We start from the raw sequence: 19,956 nt of genomic DNA, 5'->3' as shown, positions 1-19,956 counted from the left end.
AGATTTAGAAGGCGATGGGGCCGCATCCGACCCCCGAACCTTAGGTTGCTACCCCTGCTCTCGATCCTTTGTTGCTGGGCAGGGGATTATATGCAATAATAATAACAACAATAATAATAACTTTTATTCATACCCTGCCCTCCCCGGCCAGAGCCGGGCTCAGGGCGGCTAACACCAATAAAATCACAGTAAAAATAAGGGGGGGGGGAACCAATTTAAAATACAGGTTAAAATGCAATTTAAAATGCAGCCTGTGATTGGCTGCACATGATTGGCTAATGGATATAGTTAAACAATATTGAAGTATCAGATCTGGAAGGACGTGGTAATAGATTTGGTTAGCATTCTGAATTTTGGTATGAGAAAACAAAGGTGCACAAGGGATTCCTGAACCACATTATAAGGGAATCAATTTACCAAGTATGGGACAAATATAAGAATTTATTAGAGAACAAGACACCTTTGTGGCTTTCCCCATTAGAAACCATATCTGTAAAAAGAGGTAAACACGAAACTGGGCAACATACAAAGATCTGTTAACAGAAGTAGAAAACAAATTAAAGGTGAAAAAATATGAGGATATAAAAGCTCTGTTAACAGGTTGGTTACAATATTGCCAAATAAATGACATATTCAGAGGTGACAAAGAGAAGGACTTTGGGAAGGAATTCTCAAAGTTCAAAAATGAATTATTAGAAAATAATGAGAAATTGTTATCAAGAATGTACAAACCACTGTTGGAATGGGAGACGAAAGATGAAGAGGTTAAAGCTGTAATGATACACTGGGCAAAAGACATAGGTTATAATATACCACTTGAATAATAGTGATACGGAAGGAGGAAGGGGGGGGGCAACCATTTCCCTCCATCGCTACCTGAAGGGGCCCGAGGCGATGACCTCGACAGTGCCCAATCCTCCCTGGAACCCTCAGCCCCCACATAGTTGCACAAGCACCACACTATACCCCTGCCTTACTAATAAAAGGCTCTTTCCTGTCTCAATCTCTTCCTATGCCTCCCTCTTGCCCTATTCCTAAAGCGAGTTGACCGTATCATACTACTTCCCCATTCAAAATACTGAGCTGCGCCTTAGCCAATCACAGCCGTGCATTCATCCTGCAAGAACTAGCTCAGGCAGCTCAGCGAGCTCTTGCACGCCTCATTAAACCTGCTGACAAGCTACTGACGGCCCCCCGCAGCGAGAACAATGGAACCGAAGCTTCTGATCTCCTAATCCAATCAGGACCTTGCTACAATGTATCCGTTTTGCTCGTAAACCTGTCAAAACCTTGTTACAATGTATCTAACTTTGACCGAGGCTACGGAACAGGTTGGAAACCTTCAGAACCTTCCGAAAATCATATAAAATCAACCATAGCTCCGATTTCCTTGCTTTCGGTGTCATTCAACTCAGCTCCCTTTGGACTCCATGATGACACCCTGACTTCCATAATCCCTCAAGCGGCAGGGCACGTACACAGGAACTTCTTAATCCTGTCAGATCGTCCTGCCTAACCCTTCCTCCGGGCAATACCAGGTGGCAGACAATGCATATCACTGTCCCTTTGTCCAGCCACCACCGGTACTCAAGAAATGTTTACTTATGTATATCCCTCACTCTGCACATTTCCCCTCCCTTGTCTCAAATGCTAATCAGTGTAACCCCACCTCTCCGTAAATATATTCATGACGTGTGTAAAATATTCATGATGTAATTTCTGAAACCCAACCTTCCCATAATGTATTCGTGACGTTTTCATGCACTGTATTCTGGGACGTGGAGGGAACTTTTAAAAGTCTATGTCACCCCATTCCCGGGGTTCAATCTCGTCTTGAACCTGTTGCGCAATAAACTCGGATCTCCGCATCTTGCTCCTGTTTCCGGCTGAGCTTATTTTCTCCGCTAGGACCCGCGGACTCAGTCCGACGCACCGGGTGGCTTGGAATTCCACACCCGGGATTTTTCCGTAACATTTGGCGCCTGAACAGGGACGAGCGGTTCTCCCGTGTTGCTGACCGGGGGCCCCGAAATCTTCTGCCGGCTCCGGGCCATTTTGCCCGGGAAGACCCTCTGGACCTCCGGCCATCTTCCGGGCGGTAATCAAACGTCCCAGGAGTTCAGCCGGGGAGCAAAGGGACATCCAGCCGGCTTCCTCGATCCCGGGATCTACACAGAAGACGCGTGAGTATAGGAAACCCAGTGCACTGGTGGAAAAAGGGGGGGTGGAAGTCTCCTGGCAACTGAATTCTCTGCCCTCCTCTCTATCGCTCTTTCTCGCCTGTCCCTTGGTCCAAGTGCTGAGAGAGACCGTGGACTGCCGCTCGGCCCGAAAGGGGGGCTCTGAGCTCTATCTCTTTCTCTCAAATTCTCCAGTCAGCCGCACCAACCGAGAGTCCGAGAATAAGACGGAGAGACCCGGCTTGAAAAGACAGCCGACTCCCTGCAACGGGCATCTCGGTTGAAAGCAAGGGATTGGAGCTCTTCTTCCGAACTTCCCGAGCGCCCTTACGGAGGGGGCAGGAAGGGGTCTTGCTTTCCTATCAATTAATCCCAGCCGCACCGGTCGGGCCACGTAACACGTGTATCGTGCGTGAGCCCGCTTCCGATAGCAAGGGGGATTTTCCGTCCGAAACTCTATCAAGGGATCACCCGATCTGGCACCGCACGGCGCGGGCGTTCAGTAGGGTCCCTCTTCCGAGATTTAACGATAGGTAGGAGGTTGCCAGGAGGGGAACCCGAGGAGAGTTGGGTGGAACTTGGCAGAGTGGAGAGGAACCCCTGAGAAGTTGAAGAGTAGGAAAGGAAGGAATAGAGAATAGGCAAGAAGAGCTCTCTAAAAAACCCGCTAAGAAGTTGCTAAGCAGCGAAACCCTCCCCTAAGCCCACACCCCCTAACGATCCCTTCTCCCCTCTCTTTACCTAGACACGCGTGAATAAAATGGGTACCCAAGCCTCCAAACACGAGCGGGCTCGCTCCGGGAGGAAGGCTTCTAGGAAGCCATCCGAGTCCCAGAGAGACCCCGACTCCCCTCTTGAGTTCGTCATCTCTTACTGGAAATCTATTCCCGGGCACAAATTGTTATCGAGACAAAAATTAGAAGATCTCTGTACACGCACCTGGCCCACTGGAACTGCCTCCGCGAAACCAGAGCTACAGTGGCCAAAGGGGGGCTCTTTTAATGAAGAGCGCCTACAATACCTTAAGAAGTACCTGATGGAAGAAAAACCCCGCCAATTAGAATACCTAGCCACATTTGAGACGGTCAGAGGACTGCTCCAAGCCACTAAAAGAGCCACGACCTACCAACTACCTATCTTAAATCATGGAAGGTCGCCCCCGCCCCCTCCATACGAAGGACACCCAGGGGATGACTCCATGGAACAAACGCTCATACCATTCTACTATGGGCCAACTATTCCACCCACCCTTAGAGAGGACTCAGACAGCGATGAGAACGTAGAAGACCAAGGGGCGCGTGGAGGCGCGAGCCCGCGGTTAACGAGGCAGCGAGCCAGAGTAATACAAAGCGCCACCTTAGAGAGCTCTGATCTCCTGTCCTTGAGGCAGCGAGCCAAAGAAATACTAGAGGCCACTTCCAGACACCCTAGCCTCCTTGAGAAATCTAAAGAGAACCCTGAAAAATCTCAAGAGGTCCCAGAGACATCCAAGCAAGCGGATTCAAATCAGGCAGACTCCGCAGCAGTCCAGATGCCCTTAAGGGCCCTGCCGATCCCACCCCTACGGCCAGATGGACCCCCTCGAATGGTGTATACCCACCAGCCTTTCTATACGGCTGACCTGGTAAATTGGTCAAATCAAATGCCATCATTAAGAGACGATCCGGATAAATGCCACCGTCAGGTCAGCGCCATTTTTTCGACCCATAACCCGACCTGGCCAGACGTTCACGTTCTCTTAAACGCCCTCTTCAACGAGGCCGAGAAGGCAGATATTCTGGCAAAAGCAGGAGAGGCAATCGAACTCCCCAACTACCAGACAGGACGCCCACAAGGGTTAGAGCCGCTCACAGCTCAATGCTTACGCACCGAGCCGACGTGGGATTACAATACTACCAACGGCATCTGGTATCTGAACTTATTCAAACGGGCAATCCTAGACGGCATTAAGGCCGCTGGACAACGTACTGTCAACTGGACGAAGGTCCAGTCCGTGTTGCAAGGGGCAAACGAACATCCATCTGATTACTATACCAGGCTAGTCTCAGCCATCAAGACATGGGGGGGAATCGACCCCGAAAACCCCCAACACGAAGTCATAGTCAAAGGCTTCTTTAAAGACCAAGCCTGCCCCGATATAAGGAAGGCCCTGAACTTACAAATAGGGTATGATGGCAAAAGTATCAGTGAAATCCTCTCAATCGCCAAATCTGTATATAATTCACGGGATGAGAGGAAGAAAAGGGACCCCAAACCTGAAACCGAACAGATCCTTGCCCTGAGTATGGACTTAAACTCCGGAAGGGGCAGGGGTTTTAGCCGAGGAAAGGGAATCCGAGGAGGAGGACCTCCCCATTCCCTTAGATCATGGGGGCCAGCCACTGGAGCCTGCTATTACTGTCAGGAAGAGGGACACATAAGAAGATTCTGCCCCTACCTCAATAATATAACTTATGGAGCGCCGCATCCAAATCCAACTTACGCATACGGGAACCAACCACCCATCCTTCATAACCCTCAACCAGCCACGACCACATATAAACCCCAACTGCCTCCGAGTGCATCTACCCAGAACCAAAGACCTCCACCAGGACCAAGGACCCAGATGCCCGCTATAACACCGTCCACCCACCCGTGGACTAACGCCACGGCACCTCCCTTGCACCCACCTAACCAACCCTTTCCTGATGACCAAGAAACCTATTGACAATTAGGAGGGGATCCCAACCAAACCCTAACCATCTGTCCAGTCCTTACGTTATCCTCTGAGGACCCATTTTGCACGATAGAGATCGATGGCCACCCGTATCAATGTCTATTGGACACAGGAGCCACATACTCTACTTTAACCGATAGCCACCTGAAGCCAGGTCCGGAGACTAGAAAAGTTATGGGTCTGGATGGGATACCCCGCACTTGCCCACTATCACGTCCTTCCAAGGTTACCTTCGGACCGCTACTGGCCGAGCATACCTTCCTTCTAACTAGCAGCCCGGTAAACCTTTTGGGAAGGGACCTGCTTTGCAAACTGAACGCTACCATTAAATGTACCAAGGAAGGCATCTACCTACACATGCCCGAAGAATCCATCCCATCCTTCCAAGGAATAGTTGAGGAGGAAAAGACAGACAGACAATTCCCAAACCTACCCCCGGAATTGGAACGAGATTTGCCCTCCTCTTTATGGGGCACCGAATCGACCTCAGTGGGTCTCTTATTATCAGCGACCCCAGTGAAAATTACCTACAGGACTGACTTACCTTTTCCCTGCACAAAACAATATCCCTTACCCAAAGAAGCTATCGAGGGGTTAACTCCTATGATCGAAGACTTCCTCGAGAAGGGAATCCTAGTCCCTTGCGCATCCCCATGCAACACCCCAGTGCTCCCAGTAAAGAAACCATCGGCAGAGGGGGCACCAGTTAGATATCGTTTTGTGCAAGACTTGAGACTCGTGAACCAATTTGTCATACCTCGACATCCGGTAGTGGGCAACCCGAATTCTTTACTGAACGCCATACCCGCAGAGACTAAGTGGTACACCGCTGCGGACCTCTGTTCCGCCTTCTTTAGCATACCCCTAGACCCGGACAGCCAATTTCTCTTCGCCTTCACCTGGGGACCTAGTCAGCTCACCTGGACTAGATTGCCCCAGGGTTACGTAGAATCGCCCGCCATCTTTTCGGCCATCCTACACCAAGATTTACAAGACATAAATCTCCCAGCTGGCTCCGCCCTTTTACTCTACGTAGATGACCTTCTCCTCTGCTCCATTAGCGAGGAAGCATGTAAAACGGACACTAAGCATCTCCTAACAGAACTGGCTAGAAAAGGACATAAGGTGTCGCCAAAGAAACTACAGTATTGCAAACAAGAAGTTAAATACCTCGGGCACATCCTAGGAATAGGCACCCGAAGCTTGGCAACAGACAGGATAGAGGCGGTCACTAAAATTCCCCTTCCCAAGACTAAGAGACAATTACGGGGATTCTTAGGGATGGCTGGCTTCTGCAGAGCATGGATTGCGGGTTACAGCGAGATCACTAAGCCCCTGTCGGCTATGACCCGTCAAGACCACCCCGACACTCTAGTTTGGGAGGAAGAGGCATACAAGTCCTTTGAACGACTGAAACAAGAACTGAGATCTGCCCCCGCCCTAGGCTTACCTGACTACAGAATTCCTTTCAACTTGTTCGTCCACGAGCAAATGGGGGTGGCTTCGGGGGTGTTAACTCAGCCTTTCCGAGACCAGGAGAGGCCAGTGGCATACTACAGTCTTCAACTAGATACAACCGCAAAGGGGGCGGTAAGCTGCCTACGAGCTATAGCCGCCGCAGCAATCCTCCTGGAGAAAGCTCAAGAAACAGTTCTGGGGCACGAAATCACTATCCATGTGCCCCATTCCGTCTCTACCCTATTAACATTAAAGGGGTGCCATCACTTTTCCAACTCCAGACTAAATAGGTACGAGGCCGTCCTGTTAACACCATCAAATGTCACCATCAAGCGAGTTAACTCCCTCAACCCAGCCACCCTTCTTCCCCTCCCTAATGACGGGACCCCGCACCATGACTGCGCCACCATAGTCCGGCAAGCCGAAAAGCCCAGGGAAGACCTAGACCACCTACCTTTAGACAACCCAGATATAATACTCTACACAGACGGCAGCTCTAAGGTTGTCGAAGGGGAAAGGAAAACAGGGTACGCTGTGGTCACTGATTTTGAAGTCGTAGAAGCCAATCCAATAAACCCGCAATACAGCGCCCAGGCTGCAGAGTTAATAGCGCTTATACGTGCCTGTGAGATAGGTGAAAACAAACGAGTTACAATCTACACGGATAGCAAGTACTGTTTTGGATTGGTGCATACCACCGGCCAAATTTGGTTACAAAGAGGCTTCCTAACAGCTGCTGGTTCAAAAATTTCACACGCTGCCTTAGTAGAGAGACTCTTGACTGCCATTCACCTACCTACCGCGATCGCAGTCGTCCACTGTAAGGCTCACACTCGCGGTAGAGATCCAATTTCAAAAGGGAATAGACGAGCAGATAAAGCAGCCCAGTCAGCCGCACTTCGCCCCCCAAACAATGATTCGGAATTTCAAGCTCCACAAATCCCGCTTAACATAGACACTACACAAATTTATGAGGAAGCACCCGAGGAAGAAAAGACCCTCTGGCGATCTGTGGGCGCAGTCCAACAAAATAACGTTTGGGTTCTCCCAGATGGCAGAACCGTCCTTCCAAAGGCATGGGTTCCAAAATTGGTGAGGGTCCTTCATCAACAAACCCACTGGGGAAAAGGGAGACTGATAGAACACGTAAAAAGATCCTGGTACGCTCCTGGACTTGCGGTCGCAGCCACAACAGCATCGAAGAACTGCGTTACCTGCAACTCTTATAACCCCAAACGACAACCCAGAACGCCACCAGGGGCTAGACTGTGGGCATTTGTTCCATTCGAGAGCCTACAGCTGGACTTTATCGACCTACCGCTCTGCCAAGGGTTTAAACATGCGCTGATCATAGTGGATAAGCTCTCCTCCTGGGTAGAAGGATTCCCTTGTAGAAAACCCACTGCCTCTGTAGTGGCCAGAGCCCTCCTACAGGACATTATTCCTCGGTTCGGAGTGCCCCGTCGCCTAGATAGCGACAGAGGAACACACTTCACGGCTCAAATAGTACAACTAGTGGCAAAAGCCTTACGAATAAAATGGGATCTCCATACTCCCTACCACCCACAATCTTCAGGCCAGGTAGAACGAATGAATCAAGAAATTAAAACCCAGTTAGGAAAACTCTGTAGACTCACTGGACTGAAATGGGTGAATGCACTCCCGTTGGTCCTTCATAATATACGGAGCGCACCGACTGGACCATTGAAGTTGTCCCCCTATGAACTTTTATTTGGGAGACCTCCCCCCGTCTATAACACTCAGTTCCCACTCTCAGAACTTGAACTGGGAGAAGCGGAACTTACTAACTATGTCATTCAGCTCCAGACACAGCTACAACGACTCCACCAGTACGCGGCCGTCGAAGGACAAAGTCTACCCATCGACGTGCAAGCCCACTCCTTCAACCCAGGCGACTGGATCCTCGTCAAAGTCTATCAGAAGGAACCCCTCCAACCCGCGTGGGAAGGCCCCTACCAGATACTCCTGACGTCACCAACCGCCGTAAAGTTAGGTGAGAAGAATTCGTGGATCCATCACACGAGGTGTAAGTCCTCACCCCCCCCTCAAGAAGCCGAGGAAGACATCGGGGAGGACTTCACCTTTTCAACTCCACCCACCCCACCAACTTCGTACATTGACGACGACGACACCCAACAGACCGGACCAGATCGGGGTCAGAATCGGGCCCAACAGACCGGACCAGATCGGGGTCAGAATCGGACCCAACAGACCGGACCAGATCGGGGTCAGAATCGGGCCCAACAGACCGGACCAGATCGGGGTCAGAATCGGGCCCAACAGACCGGACCAGATCGGGGCCAGAGTCGGGCCCAACAGACCGGACCAGATCGGGGCCAGAGTCGGGCCCAACAGACCGGACCGGAGCCCACCTCAACCAACTGGACATCCGAGATCGTCCCCGATCCCAATACCATCCGAATACGCTTGAAACGCACTGACAGCGCACTTTGACAGCTCCGCGCGCTTTGACAGCCTCCTTGACAGCTCCACTGACAGCGTGCTTTGACAGCTTCCTTGACAGCCCCACTGACAGCGCGCTTTGACAGCTTCCTTGACAGCTCCACTGACAGCGCGCTTTGACAGCTTCTTTGACAGTTCTTCTAACAGCACATTCCCACGGCCTTCCGACCTCCTTATTCTCCAATGCTTTGCCTTTCCCGGACTCTAACCATGAACTTCTTCATTTTCCTTGCCTACCAGACTTTGACCTACTCCTCAGCCATGCCAACTGATCATTGCACCGGCTTACCCACGGATTACCATTTCCTGGACTATCACCGACTCGAGACGGGTGGGAAGTCGAACCCGGACCGAATGGGGGACTTTGACTTTTGCCTCCCCGAGTCCCGGACATTACTACGACATTCCCTCGTACCCCAGCTAACTGACAACGAGTATTGGGAACTTTTCATCCGAGACCAAACCCTACACCGAATTGGGTCAGCCGCAGTCACCCTCGACCATTCCTACTACCGCCTCACCTGCAAGAACGGGACCCATTTCCTATTCGGCAACGGGGAACTCTTGAGGAGCCCTAATTGGACCGAAATCGAGAAAGGGGGGGCCGCACCAGCCTACACTGACGCAACGAGCCCCTCCGACAACCTGATTTTCGGGTTCCAATGTCTCCTCATGACCCCGGAGCTCCGAAAGCCGCAACTACAAGGACTTTGTCTAAGAAAATTTTGCTGCCTTTGGAACCTCGGAATTACCCACGATTGGAGAGGAGCAGAATACCTTGAGGGCTGGTACCATCCAGCACATCCCTCACGCTCCCCCACGTGGGATAACGTTGGACCTTTACGATGTGGGGGCATAGCCAAAGACAGGCGCCTCTTAAATACCACCGACCCCCTTCATCCCCTCGGCACGGCACCACGAAAACTCGGCGCTGACCCTTCCTCCCCAGGAGAGGATCTCCTTTCCTCCTGGGAACAGAACTCTTACATTAAGCTCCTCGGCCAGGTGGCCAAGGAGGCACCCTACCCGGAATGCTGGATCTGCGCCCATGCTCCCAGCCACCTCCAACAGAGCCTTCCCCTTGTTCCGGTCCCAGTCACCATAGAACAGTTCCGGTCAGGGGACGTCGCCTCCTGGAATCTGACTGCGTTGAACTTGACCCACCAATACCTTTACCTCACCGGTCCGACAAAGGGTCCACTTTGCCGCACCTTCAGCGGGGAAGGCACCTTCATCGGCTCCAGCACCTGTACGTCCGATTTAGAGCTTTTATCCACCGGCCATGTCACCATCACGGACATGACGGGATCCCGGACCTTTCCAAACCTTACCCTTGCTTGGGCCACGGTCATCGGCCACCCTTCAACCTGGCAGCCCCAACCCACCGACGCCATGTTACTGCAAGCCTTCGCCTCAGGAAGAATGGAGTCATACCTCAGTGGCTTGTTCTGGGTATGCGGTCATCGTGCATATACCTGGGTGAGCCCCCATATGTCCGGGTCCTGTTTCGTCGGGTACATCGTTCCCGGCATAAGGATAGTACCACACCTGCCCCCTGGGAGACAGAGGAATAAACGGGAGGAAAAACAACTGTCTGACTTATCCGATGTTGCTGCCAACGGAGAGACCGTAGGTCGAGCACTCTTTCCTGCCTATGGGGCAGGATCCAACCACGTCGACATCCTCCGGCTCACCGATATCCTCCTCAAGTTCATGCAGGAGGCCACCGAAATCACAGACTCCCTGATGTCGGAACTGTCTGAGGTGAGACAGCTGAGTTTACAGACGAGGATCGCTACGGACTTTCTACTGTCCAGCCAAGGAGGAACGTGCGCTTTAATAGGTACCGAGTGTTGCACCTACGTAACGGACCAGTCTCTAAACATTACGGGACACTTGAATAACATCCATGAGTTAGCAGGGAGGTTACATGACATACAACATGAGGGACTGTCTGACGTTGACTTGTGGGGATGGTTACCAAAGCTAGGATGGCTCCGACAATTGATTAAGGTCGTATTACTCACAACTCTTACCGTTGCCTTTTGCATTTCTATCCTCTGCTGTGCCATACATTGTGTCTCCCCTTGCTGCTCTCTCCTCCGCTTCCCGACTCAATCTGCTCCTTTTCCCCTTCGAGCCTATTCCCGCTCCCATAACGCTCCGGTCTTCCCCGAATACGTGCAAATGAGACACCTGGGGGAAGGGGAGTACGAAATCACAGGGGTATAGGGTGCGGAGAAAGGATTTGCAAGTTCTAACAGAACTTTAATGCAAATCTATCTCCGAATGGGGGACTGATACGGAAGGAGGAAGGGGGGGGCAACCATTTCCCTCCATCGCTACCTGAAGGGGCCCGAGGCGATGACCTCGACAGTGCCCAATCCTCCCTGGAACCCTCAGCCCCCACATAGTTGCACAAGCACCACACTATACCCCTGCCTTACTAATAAAAGGCTCTTTCCTGTCTCAATCTCTTCCTATGCCTCCCTCTTGCCCTATTCCTAAAGCGAGTTGACCGTATCATACTACTTCCCCATTCAAAATACTGAGCTGCGCCTTAGCCAATCACAGCCGTGCATTCATCCTGCAAGAACTAGCTCAGGCAGCTCAGCGAGCTCTTGCACGCCTCATTAAACCTGCTGACAAGCTACTGACGGCCCCCCGCAGCGAGAACAATGGAACCGAAGCTTCTGATCTCCTAATCCAATCAGGACCTTGCTACAATGTATCCGTTTTGCTCGTAAACCTGTCAAAACCTTGTTACAATGTATCTAACTTTGACCGAGGCTACGGAACAGGTTGGAAACCTTCAGAACCTTCCGAAAATCATATAAAATCAACCATAGCTCCGATTTCCTTGCTTTCGGTGTCATTCAACTCAGCTCCCTTTGGACTCCATGATGACACCCTGACTTCCATAATCCCTCAAGCGGCAGGGCACGTACACAGGAACTTCTTAATCCTGTCAGATCGTCCTGCCTAACCCTTCCTCCGGGCAATACCAGGTGGCAGACAATGCATATCACTGTCCCTTTGTCCAGCCACCACCGGTACTCAAGAAATGTTTACTTATGTATATCCCTCACTCTGCACATTTCCCCTCCCTTGTCTCAAATGCTAATCAGTGTAACCCCACCTCTCCGTAAATATATTCATGACGTGTGTAAAATATTCATGATGTAATTTCTGAAACCCAACCTTCCCATAATGTATTCGTGACGTTTTCATGCACTGTATTCTGGGACGTGGAGGGAACTTTTAAAAGTCTATGTCACCCCATTCCCGGGGTTCAATCTCGTCTTGAACCTGTTGCGCAATAAACTCGGATCTCCGCATCTTGCTCCTGTTTCCGGCTGAGCTTATTTTCTCCGCTAGGACCCGCGGACTCAGTCCGACGCACCGGGTGGCTTGGAATTCCACACCCGGGATTTTTCCGTAACAATAGGAAAAGCTGTGGAAAGAGATTTTAAAATTCACGGCATGTAGTTCATTAAAAGAAAATGATATGAAGATGTACTGATGGTATTTGACTCCAGTAAAGCTTGCTGAAATGTATAAAGATATCTCTAATTTATGCTGGAAATGTAAGGATAAGGAAGGAACTATTTTTTCATATGTGGTGGACGTGTAAAAAAGTAAAGGGCTTCTGGGAAATGATATACAATGAACTTTTTAAAATTCTTAAAATTACGTTTGTTAAAAAAAACCAGAGGCTTTTTTATTAGGAGTAATAGTAGAAGAATTGCCAAGGAAGCAGAAGAGACTGTTTATTTATGCGACTCAGTGGCGTAGTGTGGGGGGTGCAGGGGGGGACCGGGGGCAACATCTTGGGGGGCGCGCTCGCCGCCTCCAGAGTCGCCGAAGAGCCTCGGGCGCAGGCTGTAGCAGAGCCCCATGGCTGCAGCCCAGGCAGCAGCAAGAAGAAGCTGGCAGCGGCGGCAGCTTAGGGGTTAGGGGCGCAAATTACTTGCCTTGCCCCGGGTGCTGACAACCCACGCTACGCCACTGATGCGACTACAGCAGCCAGAATGCTACTAGCCCAGATGTGGAAAGAAGGAAAGGTCCCAACGAAAGAAGAATGGATGACTAGATGACTGGCTAAGAAATATAATTACATGCAAGGTGAAAAAGGGGGGGGGGGAATGGAAACCAGGGGGGCTAGGGGGAAAGCCATTTATTGCAAATTTGGATTGGATATGTAGGCACCAAAAGGAAAAATGTTATTTTGAAAATTGAAAATAAATATATATATATATATTTAAAAATAGTTTAGAAAACGTTTTGGGCGCCCGTGCAGCTAATCCAGTGGGGCTTTCCGGAGGCGAGACCAGCGCCTCTCCTGCTCTTTGCCCGGAGAATACCAGAGGCTCCTGCCGCTCGGCTCCGAAACGGTTAAGAGCAGCGGCGACAGAGAGCTGAGATTCCTAGAGCGGAGGGAAAAAAAGGCTGTCGGGAGAATAGCAGCTTCCGCTTCCTGTCCCGCTTGGGAGGGGAAGATGCCGAACATGGCGGCGGCCGTCTTTCCTCGCGGAGGCGCTGCAGGTGGGTCATATTGTTATATATTATAACTGGGGGTGGGGGGTGGGGTGGGGGTGCTGCTGGAGGGAGCTGTGGGGAGGGATTAAAAAAAAACCCTGTTAGGCAAACCGTTTCAATGTAAGTTTTTTTCTGTGTCTCCTTTTTCTAGTCGTCAGTTTATCCAGATTTTCACATTTTTAAAGATCTCTTGAAAATTGGTCAGCATTTTGGTGCAGATCTCGCCTGATGCCCACGCTTTTGCAAAGGGTATTTCCCCAAATATTTACATTTGCCATAATTAATGCATTCTGTATATAATTCCGCTAAAATAATGCACTTATAGGGCTTTCCCCCTTTGTATGGGGGTAGGACATCTTTTCCCAATGGAAGGGCAGATCTTTCTCCTGCTCTCCTCCCTGCAGGCCAACTTGGGCAGGTGGGGGGACCTTCCTTGGGCTCCCCATAGGGCTTGGGGTCAAGGCAAACCCTTAAGCATTGGGAAACCTTCTTCAGGGGCTCCCCCCTGGAACTTGTAATATTTTTTGTCTGGCCTGATTTTACTGTAATTTATTAAAATTGTATACCTCCCTATACCCACAGGCCTTAGGGCAGTTCACAGGATAAAATTGCAATATAAAAACTCAAAGTACACAATCAAAACATAAACAAAATCAACCCAATAACCCCCCGCCCCCGCAAACCACACACATTTTAAAACATTTGTGTTTCAATTAAATACAGCAGTTTCTGCAAGAGAAGTTCTGGGCAGAAGAAGTTTAAAAAAGGAGAAACAAGCAACTTCAAGTCCACATTAAAATTCCAAGTGTAGTTGAGGCCTTAGTTAGACAGGCTAATACTACTACTACTAACACCCCTGAGACCCTCTCCCACCAGTGTCTTGCCTCGGTAATGGACTGGATGAGAGCCAACAAATTGAAGCTCAATCCAGATAAGAGTGAGGCTCAGTTAGTGGGTGGTTCCCTAGAGCAGATGGCTGGGAGGTCGCCTGCTCTTGATGGGGTTACACTTCCTCTGAAGGAGCAGGTTCGTAGCTTGGGGGTAATCCTGGATCCTTTGCTGACGCTCGAGGCTCAGATGGCCTGGAGTGCCTTTCATCAGCTTTGGCTGGTAGCCCAGCTAAGCTTCTATCTGTACAGGGATAGCCTATCTACCGTTATCCATGCTCTGGGAACTTCAGCGTTAGATATAGATATGCGTTATACATAGGGCTGCCTATGAAGACAGTTTGGAAACTTCAGGTAGTGCAGAATTTAGCGGCCAGGTTGCTCACTGGAGTAAGGCGGGTGAGCATATTACCCCCATCCTGGTCCGACTGCACTGGCTAGCAATTAGTTTCCGGGCTCAATTCAAGGTGCTGTGAGCCAGTGTGGTGTAGTGGTTAAGAGCGGTAGTCTCGTAGTCTGGGGAACCGGGTTCACGTCTCCGCTCCTCCACATGCAGCTGCTGGGTGACCTTGGGCTAGTCACACTTCTCTGAAGTCTTTCAGCCCCACTCACCTCACAGAGTTGTTGTGGGAGGAAGGGAAAGGAGAATGTTAGCCGCTTTGAGACTCCTTAAAGGGAGTGAAAGGCGGGATATCAAATCCAAACTCTTCTTCTTCTTTTGACCTATAAAGCCTTACTGGGCTCAGGATCACAATACTTCAAGGGCTGCTTCTTTCCATATGAACCTAGCCTGATCCTGAGGTCCTCCTTCGTGGGCCTCCTCCTCAAGTGTTCTGGAGGGTGGCAACACGAGAACAGGGCCTTCTCTGCAGTGGCTCCCTGTCTGTGGAATGCTCTCCCCAGGAAAGTTCACCCGGCGCCTTCCTTATACTCCCCATGAATCAGAGCATGCCTTGGAAACTCACTTTCCTCTCAAAGCTTCTCATTTTTTATGTCCATGGAGCTTTCATGGCATAATACTGGAGTGGGTTGCCAGTTTCTTCTCCAGGTGGATCACATTTAGTCTAAACTCTTGGCTGACCTGTCTGTCTTGGGTGGCCCTGCACAGCATAGGTCATAGCTTCGTGACGACAAGGCAGTGATCCATGAAGGGGTATACACCTTTAGGTGCCATGCAAACGTGTTCCTTTTTAACCAGGTTTTTGCTTGATGTTTGACATCCTATAGTCGTTTTCAATCGTGGCTCTTTTTGGGGGGGTGTTATTGGGTTGTTTTTATACTGATTATATATTATGCGATCTTTTCTGTGAACCATGCTGAGTCCTCCGGGTGTAGGGCGGTAATTAAACTCAATAAATAATAATAAAATATTAATAATTTCATTATTTGTACCCCACGGATCTGACTGGGTTGCCCCAGCCACTCTAGCTGGCTTCAAACAAATATAAAAGCATAATAAAACATTTAAAACTTCCTTCTACATGGCTGCCTCCAGTTGTCTTCTAAAAGTTGTATAGTTGTTTGTTTCCTTGACATCTGACGGGATAGCTTTCCACAGGGTGGGCACCACTACCAAGAAGGCCCTCTGCCTCGTTCCCTGTAACTTCCCTTCTCACAGTGAGGGAACTGCCACAAGGCCCTGGGACCTGGATCTCTGTTTTCTGACTGAATGATTGGGGTGAAGACGCTCCTTTAGCATTTCATCAGTTTGCCTTTTTATTCCATCAGGAGATGTTGAAGGGATGCTGGCAGAAGGGGAACAATCAGAAGTGTCACCAAAAGGATCCAAAGAGCAAAGGAAGCTGAGGGTTCAAGATGGAAGCCGAAGGCGAGAAGGGAGACGAAAGCAGAAGCCGGAGGGTGACTCTTGTATGTCTCAGGGTGGTGAAAACCAAATTCCCAGAGAGGAGAAAAAGCATGAATGCAGCGTGTGTGGAAAGAGATTTGGTCGTCGCTCAACTCTTACTAGGCATCAAAGAGTGCACACAGGGGAGAAACCATATACATGTTCCGAGTGTGGAAAGAGCTTCATTCACAGTACTTCCCTTACCTCGCATCAAAGAACTCATACAGGAGAGAAGCCATATATGTGTTCCGAGTGTGGAAAGAGCTTCAGTGAACGTGGCCATCTTACTAGGCATCAAAGAACTCATACAGGGGAGAAACCATATATATGTTCCGAGTGTGGAAAGAGCTTCAGTGGACGTGGCCATCTTACTAGGCATCAAAGAACTCATACAGGGGAGAAACCGTATAAATGCTTGGAGTGTGGAAAGAGCTTCAGTCACAGTAGTGCCCTTACCTTGCATCAAAGAACTCATACAGGGGAGAAACCATATACATGTTTCGAGTGTGGAAAGAGCTTCAGTCGATGTGACCAGCTTTCCTCGCATCAAAGAACTCATACAGGGGAGAAACCGTATACATGCTCCGAGTGCGGAAAGAGCTTCAGTCGATGTGACCAGCTTACCTCGCATCAAAGAACTCATACAGGGGAGAAACCGTATACATGTTCCGAGTGTGGAAAGAGCTTCAGTCAGATTAGCAAGCTTAAGTTGCATCGAAGAACTCATACAGGGGAGAAACCGTATAAATGCTTGGAGTGTGGAAAGAGCTTCAGTGACAGTGGTACCCTTACCTTGCATCAAAGAACTCATACAGGGGAGAAACCGTATACATGTTCCGAGTGTGGAAAGAGCTTCAGTCGATGTGGCCAGCTTACTAGCCATCAAAGAACTCATACAGGGGAAAAACTCTATACATGTTCTGAGTGTGGAAAGAGCTTCAGTCACATTGGTGCCCTTACCTCACATCAAAGATCTCATACAGGGGAAAAACCGTATACATGTTCAGAGTGTGGAAGGAGCTTCAGTCGGAGTAGCGCACTTAAGTCGCATCAACGAACTCATACAGGGGAGAAACCGCATACGTGTTTGGAGTGTGGAATGAGCTTCGCTCGCAGCAATGGGCTTACTAGACATCAACAAACTCATCGAGGCAGCAAACCTTATAAATGCTGGGAATGTGGCAAGAGCTTCAGTCGCATCGACTACCTTTCCTCGCATGAAAGAATTCATATAGGGGAGAAACGATATACATGTTTGGAGTGTGGAAAGAGCTTCAGCCAGAGTTCCAGCCTTACCTTGCATCAAAGATTGCACACAGGAGAGAAACCTTATAAATGTTTGGAGTGTGGGAAGAGCTTCAGTCGTGGTAGCCAACTCAGGTTGCATCAAAGAATTCATACAGGAGAGAAACCGTGTACATGTTCAGAGTGTGGAAGGAGCTTCAGGTGCAGTACCACCCTTATGTTGCATCAACGAACTCATACAGGAGAGAAACCATGTACATGTTCAGAGTGTGGAAGGAGCTTCAGTCGCAGTAGCTCCCTTAAGTCGCATCAAAGAACTCATACAGGAGAGAAACCGTATACATGTTCTGAGTGTGGAAGGAGCTTCAGTCACCATAGCGCCTTTAAGCCGCATCAAAGAACTCATACAGGAGAGAAACCGTATACATGTTCTGAGTGTGGAAGGAGCTTCAGTCACCATAGCGCCTTTAAGTTGCATCAAAGAACTCATACAGGAGAGAAACCATATACATGTTTCGAGTGTGGAAGGAGCTTCAGTCGCAGTAGCTCCCTTAAGTCGCATCAAAGAACTCATACAGGAGAAAAACCGTATACATGTTTCGAGTGTGGAAGGAGCTTCAGTCACCATAGCGCCTTTAAGTTGCATCAAAGAACTCATATAGGAGAGAAACCGTATACATGTTCGGAGTGTGGAAAAAGCTTCAGTCGTAGTGGTAACCTTACTAGCCACCAAAGAACTCATAGAAACTCATAGAACTCTTAGAAATGTTTGGCGTATGAAAAGAACTTCAGAGACAGGGGCTCCCTTCCTAAACAAGAACTCGTACAAGGGAAACATCTTAGAAAGGGTTGGCGTGTGGGAAGATCTTTAATCATATCAAATAACTCCTACAGAGAGTAAACCAATGATCGTGTTCTGGTCCCCCCAGGATAGCCATTATTGGAGTGGAAGAACTTTCTGAAAGTAAGAGCTGCTTTGACAATGGAACAGTCTCCCTCGGGAGGTGGCGGGCTCTCCTTCCTTGGAGGATTTTAAGCAGAGGTGGGATGGGCTTCTGCTATGGATGCTTTAGCCGAGATTACTTCATTGCTGGGGGTTGGACTAGATGACCCTTTTGTTGTTTAGTCGTTTATTCGTGTCCGACTCTTCGTGACCCCATGGACCAGAGCACGCCAGGCACTCCTGTCTTCCACCACCTCCCGCAGTTTGGTCAGGCTCATGTTTGTAGCTTTGAGAACACTGTCCAACCATCTTGTCCTCTGTCGTCCCTTGAAGGACAGCCAAATTTAAATTAATCTGACACACAGCTGTGAGGCATTTGCGAGCTTTTTTGCGGAGAAGGTCCTGTTGCTCCGCCATGACCTCCCTGCCAATTTGGATACAATAAATGAACTGGAGGCCCCTCGACTGTCCTCGGGTCCAGTATTGGACCACTTTGACCGGATATCTCCAGCCGATGTGGACAGACTCCTCCAAGCTGGAAAGCCCACCACCTGTCCTCTTGACCCGTGCCCGTCATGGCTGATTAGAGCGTGTCCAGACGAGGTGCGGGCCCCCCTGGGGGATATCATCAATTTGTCCCTTGGCACCGGGATATTCCCAGGGGAACTGAAGGAGGCAGTGGTGCGTCCGCTCTTAAAGAAAACACCGTTAGATCCCTTAGATCTATCCAATTACCGCCCGGTTTCGAATCTTCCATTCCTGGGTAAGGTGATTGAGAGAGCGGTTGCTGAACAGCTGGGTAGGTTTCTGGATGAAACATTGGCTCTGGATCCATTCCAGTCCGGCTTCCACGCTGGTCATGGGACCGAGACGGCTCTGGTCGCCCTAACAGATTATCTCCGCAGGCAGCTGGATCGAGGCGGGTCGGCTGATTCTTCTAGATCTGTCAGCAGCCTTCGACATGGTCGATCACGAACTCCTGGACCACTGCCTTGCCGACGTGGGGATCCAGGGCGCAGTCCTTCAATGGCTGCGCTCATTTCTCTCTGGTCGGGGACAGAGGGTGGCGCTTGGGGGGGAATTGTCATCGCGCCACTCCTTGGTGTGTGGAGTGCCTCAGGGTGCGATTCTCTCCCCGATGCTTTTCAACATCTTTATGCGCCCCCTCGCCCAGCTTGTCCGGAGTTTTGGGCTGGGTTGCCATCAGTATGCCGATGACACCCAACTCTTATCTGTTGATGGATGGCCATCCTGACTCGGCCCCAGACACACTGACCAGATGTCTGGAAGCTGTGGCTGGATGGTTACATGGGAGCCGGTTGAAGTTAAATCCTTCGAAGACAGAGGTCCTCTGGCTGGGACGGGGCGATACGGGATTGAGGGGGCAACTCCCATCTCTTGCGGGGGTGCAATTAGTGCCAGCACCGTCCGTTAAGAGTTTGGGTGTAATCTTCGATACCTCCCTCTCTATGGAGGCGCAGATTACAGCTATAACAAAGGCGGCATTTTTTCATCTCTGCCAAGCTAAGCAGTTGGCCCCTTATCTCTCTCGCCCTGACCTAGCCACTGTGATCCATACGACGGTCACCTCCAGACTGGATTATTGTAACTCGCTCTACGTGGGGCTGCCCTTGAGACTGACCCAGAAACTCCAGCGG

At 50.0% G+C, this 19,956-nt stretch overlaps 2 protein-coding genes across 2 annotated transcripts in view; both read left to right on the top strand.

Annotated features, from left to right (window-relative positions):
- The first annotated feature begins 6,995 nt into the window (after positions 1 to 6,995).
- On the top strand, positions 6,996 to 12,276 carry LOC144326625 (uncharacterized). The gene has a single exon (XM_077923208.1). It carries the CDS (start codon positions 9,022 to 9,024, stop codon positions 11,068 to 11,070), a length of 2,049 nt encoding a protein of 682 aa, XP_077779334.1. The 5' UTR covers positions 6,996 to 9,021; the 3' UTR covers positions 11,071 to 12,276.
- Positions 12,277 to 13,194: 918 nt separating this feature from the next.
- LOC144326791 (uncharacterized) overlaps positions 13,195 to 19,956 on the top strand; it is a 32,826-nt gene continuing 26,064 nt past the window's right edge. Inside the window, exons 1-2 of the mRNA XM_077923620.1 lie at positions 13,195 to 13,383; positions 15,993 to 18,106. Coding sequence (XP_077779746.1) covers positions 13,338 to 13,383; positions 15,993 to 18,106 — 2,160 coding nt within the window. The 5' untranslated portion in view covers positions 13,195 to 13,337. The remainder of the gene's footprint in view (positions 13,384 to 15,992; positions 18,107 to 19,956) is intronic.

The sequence above is a fragment of the Podarcis muralis genome, chromosome 2 (genome assembly GCF_964188315.1).
Source record: "Podarcis muralis chromosome 2, rPodMur119.hap1.1, whole genome shotgun sequence".
Classification (NCBI taxonomy): domain Eukaryota; kingdom Metazoa; phylum Chordata; class Lepidosauria; order Squamata; family Lacertidae; genus Podarcis; species Podarcis muralis.
The sequence above is the reverse complement of the archived record's forward strand: the minus strand, read 5'-3'. Positions and strand labels throughout refer to the sequence as shown.